Source organism: Trachurus japonicus, chromosome 8 (assembly GCF_045865225.1).
Source record: "Trachurus japonicus isolate A0001 chromosome 8, Traja_1.0".
Taxonomy (NCBI): domain Eukaryota; kingdom Metazoa; phylum Chordata; class Actinopteri; order Carangiformes; family Carangidae; genus Trachurus; species Trachurus japonicus.
In genome coordinates this window covers 9,005,425-9,018,940 of record NC_140914.1, presented here as the reverse complement: position 1 = coordinate 9,018,940, position 13,516 = coordinate 9,005,425, and the positions used below count along the sequence as shown (strand labels likewise).

Genomic DNA, 13,516 nt, shown 5'->3' with positions numbered 1-13,516 from the left:
TTTTTGCAGTTAGGAAGTTGCAGAGAATGTAATAGTTAGGTATGTGACAGCCTTGCTACATGAATAAATGCAGTTATAAAGCCTGCTGTCTCCTTCAACACAGAGCTTTAGGAATATTGGAAACACAGTTAGTCAAATCAGTATACAACCAGCACAGCTCAAGGGCAGCAACAATAAAAATAAAAAAAGATAGAAAAATAAAATTAATTTATAGCAATAAAAGGACTTGGTGAAATATTGTGTTGGTTGTGATTCCTGAGAAATTGAATTTAAATTGCCCCATTAAAACGTGTGTCGACAGTCGTCTGAGGCGAGATTAAGTATTCAGAACTGATACACAATTTGAAAGTAAAATAAAGCAGGTGGGATAAAACTGGAGAAACTAATATGTTAAGTGCACGATCAGCAGCTCATTCATATGCCTGAGCTGTTTTTGTAAACCATGCTCTGTGCAAACAACATTTCAAACACAGCAACGCAAACGTAAAGAAACTACAATGAATTTTTTTTGGACAGTTTTTTCATGTAATTGTTTTTACCCCATTTTCTAAGTTTGTTAATAGAAAATGTATAGAAATCAACCAAAATTTAATACACTGCTTATCGAACAACATGACTGAGACATTGCTGGGATCTCTTATGTGATCTGACAAGGCTTAAAAATAGTAATTTCACCTTTTTGTGTCTCTGCAGGGCATCTACAGCTGCTTCAATGGAGTAGAGCATACTGACCGCAATGGGAGCATGCAGAGTCCGGACGTCACTACCAACTATACACAAGCTAACATGCTGAAGATGCTGCAGACAGCCAAGGACATGGTGTCCTCAGCCAGAGTGGAGAACTCTCTGGACAATGCCACCAAAACAATAGAGAGCTGGAGCAGGCGTGGGGGTGACAATATGCGGGCAGGCCTGCCACCCAGAGTGACCACCACAGACATGGCCCATGGCCGTCTACCCTACATCTCCAGCATCACTGACAACCATTCACCATACCCTCAGCGGGCCCTTACACCAACGTTCCCAATTCATTATGCTGACACCTCAACGCAGCCCCTCCTCGACAAGCCCCGTGTGGTGACCCGGCCCACCCCACTCCGCTACACGCTGCCCGCCCGTGGCAGTCAGCATGTCTTCGAGAGGACTCTGCCCATCTCCAGCCTCAGCAGCCCTCACATCGCCATGAGGGACCCGGCTTCCTCCGGTACACCCACCCCCCACCACAGCAGCAGGCTGTATGTGGAGAACCAGGCCCGGCACCCTACATCCCCTTTTGTTCCTTACAGGGAGTTTCAGGTGCCCGATATCTATGTGGAGCACAAAGGACCGCTGAGGAGGAAGTTTAGCTACCCGCCTGACTGTGTGACCCGGAGGAGGAGGTCACACAGTTATGTGTATGATGCTGCAGACCCCAGAGTGAGAGGTGACTATGATGAACCTCGATCCTGTCTTGCTGAGTTGAGGGCCAACCACCTCATGAACAACCATGCCTCTGATGCTGCTGCCATGGCCTGCGCAGCGAGACACTACCCAGGTGGCAGCACCAGCTGCAACTCCTGTATGAAGTCTTACCTGGAGCCCGAAATGGATGACGTACCACTCCTGGGGAAGGACAAACTCAACCGTCGCGCCTCATTTCTCAGAGCCACATGGGGCAATGACAGGATCCATCAGGTAGATGAAACAAAGCCTTCCACATCCACATCACCCTCCACCCGCGTAGACATGCCTGACCTGTTTCCTCGGGTGGTAGTGGCCAACCCCAAGCCCCACAAGCTTTACGGCAGTCTGGGGCACAATCTGTCCTGCTATCCCTTGGCTGCTGAGCCTGCCTACTTGGACCCAGCCCACATGGGTTCATACCCCTACAAGCAAAAGCTCAAGTACTCTGAATCCACCCGGCTGCCCTCGTACAGGGAAGCCATCCTGCAGAATGCCGCTGCCCTGCGCCGCTCCTCCTCCACAGTGGTGCACAGACACTACTCCACCTACCTGAACTCCTACACAGACTTACCAGTGTATGTGGGGCCACTGGCCCAGGGACCATCCCAGTTGTATGACGGTTCCAAGGAAATGTGCCACTTGTTTCCCTGTACAAGCCACTGCCCAGATAATGCAGCGATGCTCCCTCGAATGAGTGATAGGCAGGTGGTTTACCACAACAATATGTTCGGGGCCTACGAGGGCGCAGGAAAGAGGGAAGACCCAGGCCCTGGGAGCAGAGAGCGGAGGCAGGTGTTGGTGGCGCGAAGAGTCAACAGTCCCTATGTGCCAAAGCCCTGGGGCAGGGTATCCAGCCTGGAGTCTGAGGTCTGAGCCACCGTCTTTACTGGACCTCCACTAGGCTCTCAGACTGAGCCCCTCTGACGAGGAGTATGCCTCAGAGTTAACCCCTCAGCCTCTGGTCAAAGCAAAAATTAAACTCTACACCAATAGTGTATTTGAGAGTGCTGACTCTCAATTATCAGTGCAATAATATCTTAGGCAGCAAAATGTAAAGGAGAACACACTGACAAGCAAATTACTGCTGGGACTTTGTAAGCCAAACTTAAAATACTAAAAAAAGAAAAGGCAATGTTGAAAAGTATTTAATACATAAGAATTTAACCTGTTGATTGTTATTTAAAGGATTTTTAAATGATGTGTTGCTATGTGAAAGACTTCTGGGAGACAATATACTGTAGCCTCTCAATCTGATTACAACTTGAGACATTACTTTTTGTCTTTTTTTTCCAAGCTCATTTCAGAACCCACCATTTCAATTGAGAGATATACTATTGAGATAATTTTGTTAATTAAGCACTGACATATCTGAATTTTCTAATTCCATGACCTTGGATGCAAAGTTGCTCTGAGGCTTTCTGCTCCATTGGTCATTAATGTAATTTACTGGGATTTTAAAAAGGGAAAACCATTAAAAGAAAAAAAAAAAGTATCATGTGTATTTCCATTGTTACACTACCCTTTAATAAAGAACAAGGTCATCTCAAGGGCCTTTTGGAATTATCTGTCATCTCAATCTGTATGTAAAACATGCTCACACATCAAACAGTGATAATAGATGACTCTCTACTTCTCACTTGTGCTGTATTGTTCACGCAGACTATTATTTCAGTTTGCCAACTCACACAGAATGGATGATTATGTGAATACAGTCTGGGTACAAAGTACTGAATGCCCAAGTTCTGACCTTGGGCACTGTGTGCTCCGACATTGTGTCATCCAGGCACTACTGTGAACAGCCTACTCTGAACAGAGACAGATAAAACTACAACTTTACTGCTGTGAATCAGTTATTAATAACTTAGGAATATCAAAATGAAATATTAATAGTTTGGATCTGACAGGAGGTTCATCAGATATGTTAGCACTGACAAGGAGCAGGTGACCATCAGTACATGGATATGACCTTCATAATGCAGCAGCAGCAGTGGAAAGCATAAAACAAGCACTTGGCAGTTTGGTTGTAATTATGATACATCATCAGAGAAATGAAGCTTAAAAAAAAAAAAAGAACACAGAAATGGGTTTAAAAATGTCCCCTCTTCTTAGGGAAAAGAAATGTGACTGTGACTACAAAAGCCTAATGTGTTTCCAGTCAAGCAAATAGTATGAAAAATAAAATATAACAATTGTCATGTTTCCTCCCGCTAAAGTGATAACAACCTCAGCCAAATGATGGCTGCAGTGAGCAAAGCAATGCGTAACACTCATAACACTGATAATATTCACACATCAGTATTCATAGTCCATCACAGCACAAAGCAAAAGCATGAAAGCAACACAGAGCATCCACCAAACAACAAGCAAGAGAAAAGTAGCTTTGCCACATAAGATCATTAATTTACGATTAATAGCAAATAAAATGAACATTGCACATACCAGCAGCAAAAGAGTATACCCAACAGCAACAGCATCTGTGGCCAAGTTTCTTAGCACAGAAACAGCGACTGAATAGGGCCAAGACATACAGTAAACTCTTAATATGCTTGTTAATGCAGTAAGTGAATCAGTGATTGATGAGTGACAGCTGACAGACTACTTTTGGGAAAACCAACCAGTTCCCAGCTGCATGGACACAAGCTTAACTTGCCATTCACACAACATATCTCATATTTGATCTCTGCAATAATAAGTAGCATTAAAGCACTACTATACACCTGTCAAACCACAGTCAGAGGAGCAATAGATCATTCAAAACAACAACAACAGCAAATTAATTACTGCCACAACAAATCCGTACAACCCTTATGGCAGCACAAGAAGAGAGAGAGCAGCAACACAAGAGCAACAAACCCGTCCTGCAGTGTCAGCCGCCATATTTACAAGCACATAAACACCACCAGAACTGAGCCAACATTATGTCCAGATTCCATAACTGTATACAGTACACACCATATACCAGTATTTATAGCATTGTATATTCTATGTTTAAAGATCATATCCTGAACAATGAATCAAAATACTATCTGCAATTTACTTTTTATATTGTTTTCTATTTCCTTGATGCATGGCACTGCAGGGCACCAATAGCACACTGAAAAATCATGCATCATTTCACTCATGCATTTACAATAAGCATGTTAACACAAGAAGCAGACACTTACTTTGCTGAAGCAAACTGGGTGGGATGACAGTTCCAAGCTGCAAGGAAGGGGGATTTATGATTGGTTATCAGTGGTGCAATTTTATGAAAACAATTATTGTATATTGTTATTGTGAATGGGCTGCATGCACAACAACAATGACGTTTACAACACTAAATCCAACATTCAATATTACCTTTCAGCTTCCCGACTATTTACATTGAGCCAAAGCCCCCTAACTCCTATTGTTCCAATATTAGTTAATCACTGCACAAATCAACAGGATGAAAGCATTATAATGAATTTTGCCAAACACCATGCCATAAAAAGAAATTAGCCCAGCCACAGCAAGACATGAAATCACAATTTATTCCAATGCAAATACTGCACACGCTGAAGCAGCTGCATTAGAGCGCATATTAGCATCCAACAATAGTAAAAACCTACACCAGCCAGCAGTACAGACCGCCATATTTCCAGAACACGAACACAGTAAAGACATAAACAATTTCAGCACAGGCAGCAGCCACTTACCCTCCTAATTTTGGGAAAGGCCACCGTGTTGGACAGGAAATCACTTCCAGCTTGTTGTAGCTGGGCGAGAGAAAAGGCTGCATTATCCCACCAAAGGCTGGAATGACACAACATAACAGGACTGTTAACTTGTGTATCAAAAGCGACATAAGCCACATATTTTATAACAGCAAAATAAATAGCATTGGGTGGGCAGGTTCAAAAGCTGTCCTGTGATTTCTGTTAAGTTTTTAACAGATATCATCAGACTGCAGACAGATCAACTTATACTCACAGGTTGTGAAAATACAAATGGGAACCAGCAGTGACAACACCGCCTTTAATTATTTACCAAGTGCATTGCTTAGTTCATATTAATGTCACATTTTTATCAGTACCACCCAGCTGTATACTATAACAATAACCTGGATAAGCAGCAGAAAATGGGTGGATGGATTAGCCAATTAAAATGTAGCTAATTAATTAAGGCCCACAGAGGGTAGATTTGAAAGCACAATTTGTAAGGTAAGTCTACTTAATACCTTCTGAAAGTGAATTCAATTCATCAAGACCTACAGATGCCAACTAACTCAGTGTCATCACAGCAACACAAATGTTTCGATCACAACTGATGACCCTGTGTAAATATAACGGGGACGTAGTTGGTGGACATACTGCTTAATGCTGCGTTCGAGACAGCTCGGAACTCGGAGTTTTCTGACCTTCTACTTGAAAAAGTGCAATCGGATCTCCCACTCGGGAGTCTACCCCGACTTTTCCGCCAATCAATTGTCTAATTGTCATCAATCTGCACCCGCCACCCGCACAGAACCACACCGTCATAAAACATCGATTAAAATGCCTTTTAAATGCCAAAATATTATAGACCTATACTTACGTTTACAGATTACCTACTGGTGTTGTTCTCTTCAATCTTAAATGATCTGTTTCATTAGTTTAAATTAAAAATGTTCTTCTATCATTTTTGTTGTTGATGTTTTTGTGCCCTTTGTAATGTTTTCATGCCTTTACTTACAGTACGTGAAGCACTTTGAATGCAAAGCTTTCAGCAGATTCCGAGTTCCGAGTTATATCGAACGCAGCATAAGTTTCTGTTCGTGGAGCAGCATCGACATTTCATGGCTCAAACAACGTGTTTTACATTCATAAAAAGAGAATTACATTTGCTACGTCTTCTTTAACTAATTCCATGCCCCCAGGCTCCACAAAAAAAAATCAAAACTAGAACAGAAATTGTTTCGCTAATGTTTGGTTAGTTAGCTACACCACTGAGACCTACAGTACTAAGCTAGCAACATGGATGTGCGCAAAACTTTTACTTTACAACAGTTTACACATGACCGAAACACACAGAGAAATATTTACCATTGTCAAACGGGGGCTAACCCTTAGATATAAAGGGGAGATGATGTACTTTTGCCGACAAAAATGAACTTGTTGAAGCATTTTAGCGAAGACTGTGACGGCTCTCCTTCTCAACAGGTGACAGGTGACTGATGTCAGAATTTGGGGTCTACCCGTCATATCCGCAGGGGCAGCAGGGGGCGCTCATACCATGGTTAGGCTACAACTTTGTTTTCCTGAAGTTTATATAGGTTAGATGTCTTTTATTATAAGACTCTACAGGTAAAACCATAAAGAGATTAAATTGAATTTCATAACCAGCTAAGAAACTAATAAATATTCAGAGGCTGATACCAGTGAAGGGCAATTGCTTATGCAATTAATTCAACAATAAACTAATTAACAGCTAAACTGTTGGCCTTTATAGTAGGTCTACCAGTTAATTTCTGGGGGGGGAAATGTACCAAAGGAAATAGTGAAACTGGACCCAGTAAAAGGTCACTCAAAACCTCTGTTTCAGTGTGTTTGGGCCATTCAATGAGGGAAAATACTTATTCATAGCCTACATGAGACGACATGGTTTCATGGTTAGGCCTACATCGTTCATCAAGTAGACACACAGTTCCCCAAAGTTATCTTGTATCAAACATGTCTTTGGGTCAGAAAAGTACAAGGCATAAAATCTATAGATAAAAATAAATCCAGAAATTTAACCTCTACAATGTAATAAAGCCTGACTGGCAAAAGCAATGAACTTTAAAAACTTCATTCTGTTTACAGCAATTTCAAGGCTGTGAGTCAAACTTAATTCTTAAATCATATAGTAATGGTGAGGGAAAATCAAGCTAATAGTCGCAAATCCAGGCAGAACAGAGTTCATCGTCTCGAAACCCTGTTTTATTCTTACCTGAAAAGAAAAAGACACCTATATTAAAACATCCCATCCTGATTATGGACCAAGAAAATTACAGCTTAGATTTGTGTTGATTTTATAATATCTCAAAGGATTTAACAGTCTGTTCAACACCTGACTATACCTCTATCCAAAGACCTTGGGTAAAGACCTTTGATAAGGGCGAAAATGGAAAGCTAAGTGAGAGCAACAAGGGACAGAAGCAAATGTGTTTTACATGTTAACCATCAGAGGACGTAATGGAGATGGTTATCTCTCGAGAGACAAAACTGTAGATTGCTCTACCTTTTTAATATTTATTCAATGAGAAAAGTAATTTTTATAAGGCACAGCAGTGTTATCTACAGAATACAGACAGACAGATTTTTCAGCTGGACAGAAATATGTCTTTATGCAGACGTGAGGTGAGTATCATTATGTATGTTAGCTGTGCAGCTCCTGGGTTATCAATGATATCAACTAGTGGATGGATTGCTGTCCAATTTCCATTTCTTATCCTGCTCAAACTCTAATACACGTTTCACTCAATAGCCATATCAGCATCGTGAGCATACAGTATAAGAGTGCTGATATTTGCATTTAGCTGAAAGGACCACTGTGTCGAAGTGTGGCCGTTTATGAGTCACTCACTCTGTATTTACTATATAGGGCACAGTGTTTACTCTGCCATTTTATTTGAGTGTCTGCATTAATAATGTAAAATTTATGCTCTAGTGCCTTGTAAACTCTTTAAAAAATTGCCTCAGTGGAATGAAAAAAGTGGAGTTCCTGGTATATAAACAACACTAACAATCCCACAATGCCATGCTCCGAATTTTCTGCATGGATTACAGCAGGTCAACCATTTGAACACAGCTCCAGTCCTTTTGTTTATACTTTACAATTTCAGGAAAGAAGAACAACATACCCATAGTTTCGCTAATAAATGCAAATACATGGATCCTTATAAAGACTGTAAATTTCCATGGAATAAAACAATCCATTCATCTTTTAACTAAGGGAAAGCTGACTTTTGATATACTGTAATTTGAAGGTCTTTCTGGGTTAAATGCTTTGTGTCGCTCCATCTCAGTGTGGTGCACTCACCAAGTGCAGCTTCTTACTGATATAATTGACTGATGAGCATTTTTTTTACTGAAGCTCAGTATCATATACGAATGTGACTCCTAATTGGACAAAGAGAGATTAATGCCACAAGCGCTTAATAAGTGTGAGAACTGACTCTCAGCTGAATAAACTAATTTCTGGCAGCCTGAAGTGAAATGTCTGTAGTTGAATATGAACTCTTTCACTGTGCTCACTGACCAAACCAATCTTCATTAATTTCACCAAGTAATTAAATAGCAATTCTGTGATCTGTGTGCTTTGTAACGTGACAAATTCATTCTCTCTCTCTCTCTCACACTGCTCTTTGAAATGTATGACTTCATAGAAGGTGGGCAATGAGCATACAAAGACAATCCATGCAAGACATTTCCCAATTTTAACACATAAATACTGGACAAGATTATATCTAGAGTCCGGGAACCCTTTATAAATACAATTTCACTCTTGATCCCCTTGGCAGAGTGAAAAAACTAAAATAATATAAAGTCAGAGGTACATCTGAGATGCTGATGTACATCTGTGGCCGGGGAAAAACCCACTGAAAGCCTCAAGCGTTTTCTTTGGAAGATTTAAAAAAAAAATCATCCTTCTCATCGCCTGAGATGAACTACAAATCAAACAATCTTGTCAGGATGACTTCGTCAGCGAGACCCCACAACTACCTGAGCCTCACAGCTATCACTGTGGGCAGGGGCGTTTCTAGACACTCTGGGCACGAGGCACCTGCCCCTTGTAGGTGCATGCATACTGTGTGCCCTTATCTGTATCTGTTTAACCCAAAGATTATCTGTATCAATATCTGTATTCAGATTTAAACCGGACAAGCATGTGGCCTGTATCAAAAATGGGCATGGTTTCCAAAGCTGATTTTATAAAAAATAAATAAATAAATAAAAATACAAATTACAAACATGGGACTAAAGGAACTTAAGTAAATTCAAGCAAGGCAGAGGTTATCAGTCTGATTTTACAATTGCCATATGAATAATAATGAAATCTCACTTTCACTTTCACTGCTGAACTGTTACTGTAATTAATGCGTCTTCCACCAGTGTGAGACAGTGATAGATGAGATACACCACTGGACGTGGGCTGGACTACACTGAGATACGAAGCCAAACTCAAAACAAACTGGCTTCAGCAAAACAGCCATTCCAGTGCTGCCGAGAGAGTCGAGGTCAGAGTTTCATGCGAGTAACTTCAATAATGGACTGAATGAAATCACTATTATAATTCAGATTCAGGCTTATTCCTTAGAGATGATGACTGAACTTCATGTGCTTAAGGTTTATAAGTGTTGACAGAGACACTATGGAAATTGTTAAACTTCACAGTTCTGCTGGAATAAGTGGCACTTTGTTATTTGGCCTAGAACATTATATATTCAGAACATTATATATTCAGACTCTTTTTCCAAGACTCAAATTGCTCTGCTGTTGTGCTCACTGAACACTGCTTCCCCAAACCGATCATCAGACCTCTGTAGTGGATAAAGACAGGGGACAACATCTGCCTGTGCAGAGCCAGAAAAACGTGCCAGTGCCACAGTAAGTATGTAGCAGAACATCTGTAAAATCTGTAGTGTTTGACAACAGGTGTTATTCACTTGCACTTGAGCACAATGTGCAAGATAATTCAGTCTGATAACAAAGGTGAGAGAGCGCCATGAAAGTTTTGAAAACTGTTGTGTCACACACATCATCCTCACACCTGCTATTTTGAGAGCCAAGTGTGTTCACATTGGCAAATATTGAAACATGAAGTGCCCAGATGATGCACTCAACACCGGTCCAAAACATTGAGGGTAAAATTAACCTTTCTCACCTCCAACACACAGTCGCCACGTTGGCTACACAGTGAAAGAGAGGGGGTTTTCAAACTCGTGAAAACAGCAGGAGGAGAAGCCAGAAAAGAAAAAGATGTAAACATACAGTATGGGTATAAGTATCACCATTCTGTATATTATTAAACCTGGTTACCACAGCTGACAAGCAACTTTCAACCAGTCTTCCTTCCACATGTCAATAGTTTACCAACCAATGCTTAAAAACGAGTAGAAATGTAAAGTAGAAATACCAGGTGGTCCAGTGTGCACACACAGACAGTGTTTCTCTTTGTTGTTGTCGGTGTGTGGAGACACTTGAAATACAAAGAGCAAGAAACACACAAAAAAACCTGCAGTGGGTTTCTGTGGATACTTTAATCTAAACAGACAACAAAAACAACTCACTCACACTCACGCTACTTCAGTTTGTTTCTACTGTCTCTATTCTACTCTTCATGTTTTTTCTTCCGAGAGCCCTTTCCTTAACCCACAGACAATGTGTTAGTGATGTGTTTAATCAAACCACCTGGATAGATAAGAGCTGGCAGAAAGCCAGGCCTCTCTCTCACTCTCACACACGCACTCACACACGCACACACTGACCCATCCAGGCCCTACTCATTAGCTCAGTCTGGATGTGTGGACCGGGGCTGACCAGCTGAGCAGGTTTCTGCAGAGACTGAGGCCTGCTGTTTGTTTGATGAATCCTTGAACTCCCCTTCCACTGCAGGGATGACAGCTCTGCGGATGGAAACGCAAAGCTGCAGGAGGTGAGGATGGGTGGGTTGGTGGGCGGATGGACAAAATAACAGAAACAGCAGCACCACACACACACACACACAAAAAAAGGATTAAAACATCTTTCTAACTGAATCATCACCACAAAGGCAACAAAGCAGAGAAGCCAAATGTGTCACCTTTAGAAGATGTCCCATAATCAGCACCTTTACCGCGTGAGAAATGATGCAACTGAGATCCAGAGAGTCAGCAGTTGGTGCTGCACTGCAGGTTTATCAGTCAAACATGCAGTAACTTAAGCAATGAGCCTGATCTAATTAAAAGTTGTACTCATTTCTAGGAGAATGAGTCAAAAGAGGGGAAAAAAAGGAAAATGTGAGACACATACGCTCTTCATACATGGATTTCCCTTGAGGGAGTACAATCACACTTATAAAGACCATGGAAACATGAAGAAGTTACATATATATTACATAGAAGTTACATATATCTTGAAGAAAAAGTCTATGTGATAGTGTATTCTTTCATTTTTCAATATAATATAAAATATATTCACAACCTTTATCAATTTACTTTGTGGTGGATTCAACAGGCATATGTGAGGGAGTGAAGAGTTAAGTGTGTGTGATATTAGAGCAGTCATGGCAATTTGATGTATATGCATGTATTGATGAATGAACCGATCCATTTCATCTGGGATGTTATTAACTGTATGAAGCCCAGGAGGAGGGAGGGGTGGTAGTGGCAGGGTGCTGACATGAGGTCATAGGGTGCAGTAGATTAGGCTAATGAAAGTATAAAATAATGCAGTAAAACAGGCTGGTATGGATTACGGCAACAGTGTTGACCCCCTCCAATGTTGCCAATTATAAAATGCAGAGCCGTTATGCATGGGCGAGGGATCAATACTCCAATCTATATATGACCATTTATCAAAGCGATCCACTGCTTTGCAGGACCCTTCTGCTCAGCTCCCACATTTCATCACATTCCTAAAGTGACAACTGCTTTTATCTTTATCATCATCACACGGTATGAAGTGTGCTATATACTGTATTTATTACTTGTGTTTTAATATGAATATGACTTAAAAGAACATCAGTATAATCTTTTTTTACAGAACAGAGCTAGAGTTATAGAAAAGGTCCAGTCAGTCCTTGCTGACCATAGTCCCCCCCAGTTCACTGAGTATATTAATATATATCACAGCAAGATGGATGACCAGTGCACTAAAAAAAGATTTAATCAACCTCTTTTGTCATATTTTATCTTTTGTGTAAATTCTGTCTGTGCAACAAACTGCCCATAGAGGCAATACAGATTAGTCATTTTCCTGGAATCATTATTATATTTTGTTTAGATAATAATAATGATGAAAACATGGTTATGTGGAAAGTGCATGAAGAGTGGACTCACACAGTGTTATGGAATAGGCCAAATGTTTGACATGAGACAGAGATAAGCATTACCACTTTATTTATTTGAATGTCAGGAATTGGCTGCATTCACAAGGTCCATCAGAGTCAACAGTGTTTCTCTTTCTGTCACATGTTGTTAAAACTGTTGAAATGAATGGATCAACACTGCTTCAACCATCACAAAGACTTTTATTCATGTTGGGAATTATAAAGTAACTTTGCCTAAACCAGTTTTTACCAGTTCAGAAGGACATGATGAATCTATATTGACAGGTTATAGTCAAAGAAACTGTACAGGAATAAAACAGGAGAGTAAGTCGTGATGTGTGATTTAATTTTTAAAAAAGTCTCTTCCATCACATCAATTGACAGAAATGTCCTTTTATGACATTCACAAATGTGCGCACATCCTGACTGAGTGAATGAAATGAGGCAGTTTGAGTCTGTAGAGGATGGATCCATAAGCCGTGGAGACAGGCTGGGTTCTGTCCCATGGAGGTTCCCGTCCACCGGGGCCCACGGGGCATCAGCACTACATTGTATCTGTGGGCAGATGCCGTGGCATCTGGGCCCAGGGTTAGCAAGTAAGCATCAGCGTGCGCTGGCACTGAGCAAACTCTAGGCGATGCAGGGTCTGCCAGGACATGGGGCCAGGAGCCCTCAGAGGAGCAGATTGGTGGCCATGATGGAGCCTGATTTCCATCATCCATTATCCAAAGGCCTGCAGATAAGTCCTGGTCCCACAGGGGCCTTCCCCTGAACCGCACTCTCAGGAAAAGATGGTGGGCCACATGTGAGGGTCTGTGGTGCCAGGACAGCAGGGGAATGGGATGGTACAAATGGAAATAGGTCGGGTGTTCAGTGCTTACAGTGACATTCTGCTGTATGGTGGACTCAGGTTATGTGATCATTTTGAGGAGCAAAATTGTCTGGCACCGAACATATCGTTGCCGCTGACGTCCAGAAACAGTTGTTGTTGGGCTGCAAAAGAAAATCTGAGCAGAAATATGAAATGTTAACGTGTGCAGTTTCAGTCTGCAGTTGCATTACT

General features: G+C 41.3%; 2 protein-coding genes across 2 annotated transcripts in view; both read left to right on the top strand.

The window, feature by feature from the left end:
* grin2ca (glutamate receptor, ionotropic, N-methyl D-aspartate 2Ca) overlaps positions 1 to 2,570 on the top strand; it is a 58,353-nt gene extending 55,783 nt beyond the window's left edge. Inside the window, exon 13 of the mRNA XM_085783633.1 lies at positions 694 to 2,570. Coding sequence (XP_085639759.1) covers positions 694 to 2,316 — 1,623 coding nt within the window. The 3' untranslated portion in view covers positions 2,317 to 2,570. The remainder of the gene's footprint in view (positions 1 to 693) is intronic.
* The window catches only part of LOC146982592 (C-reactive protein-like), a 468,648-nt gene that overhangs the window by 333,969 nt on the left and 121,163 nt on the right, over positions 1 to 13,516 (top strand). The window lies entirely within an intron of this gene.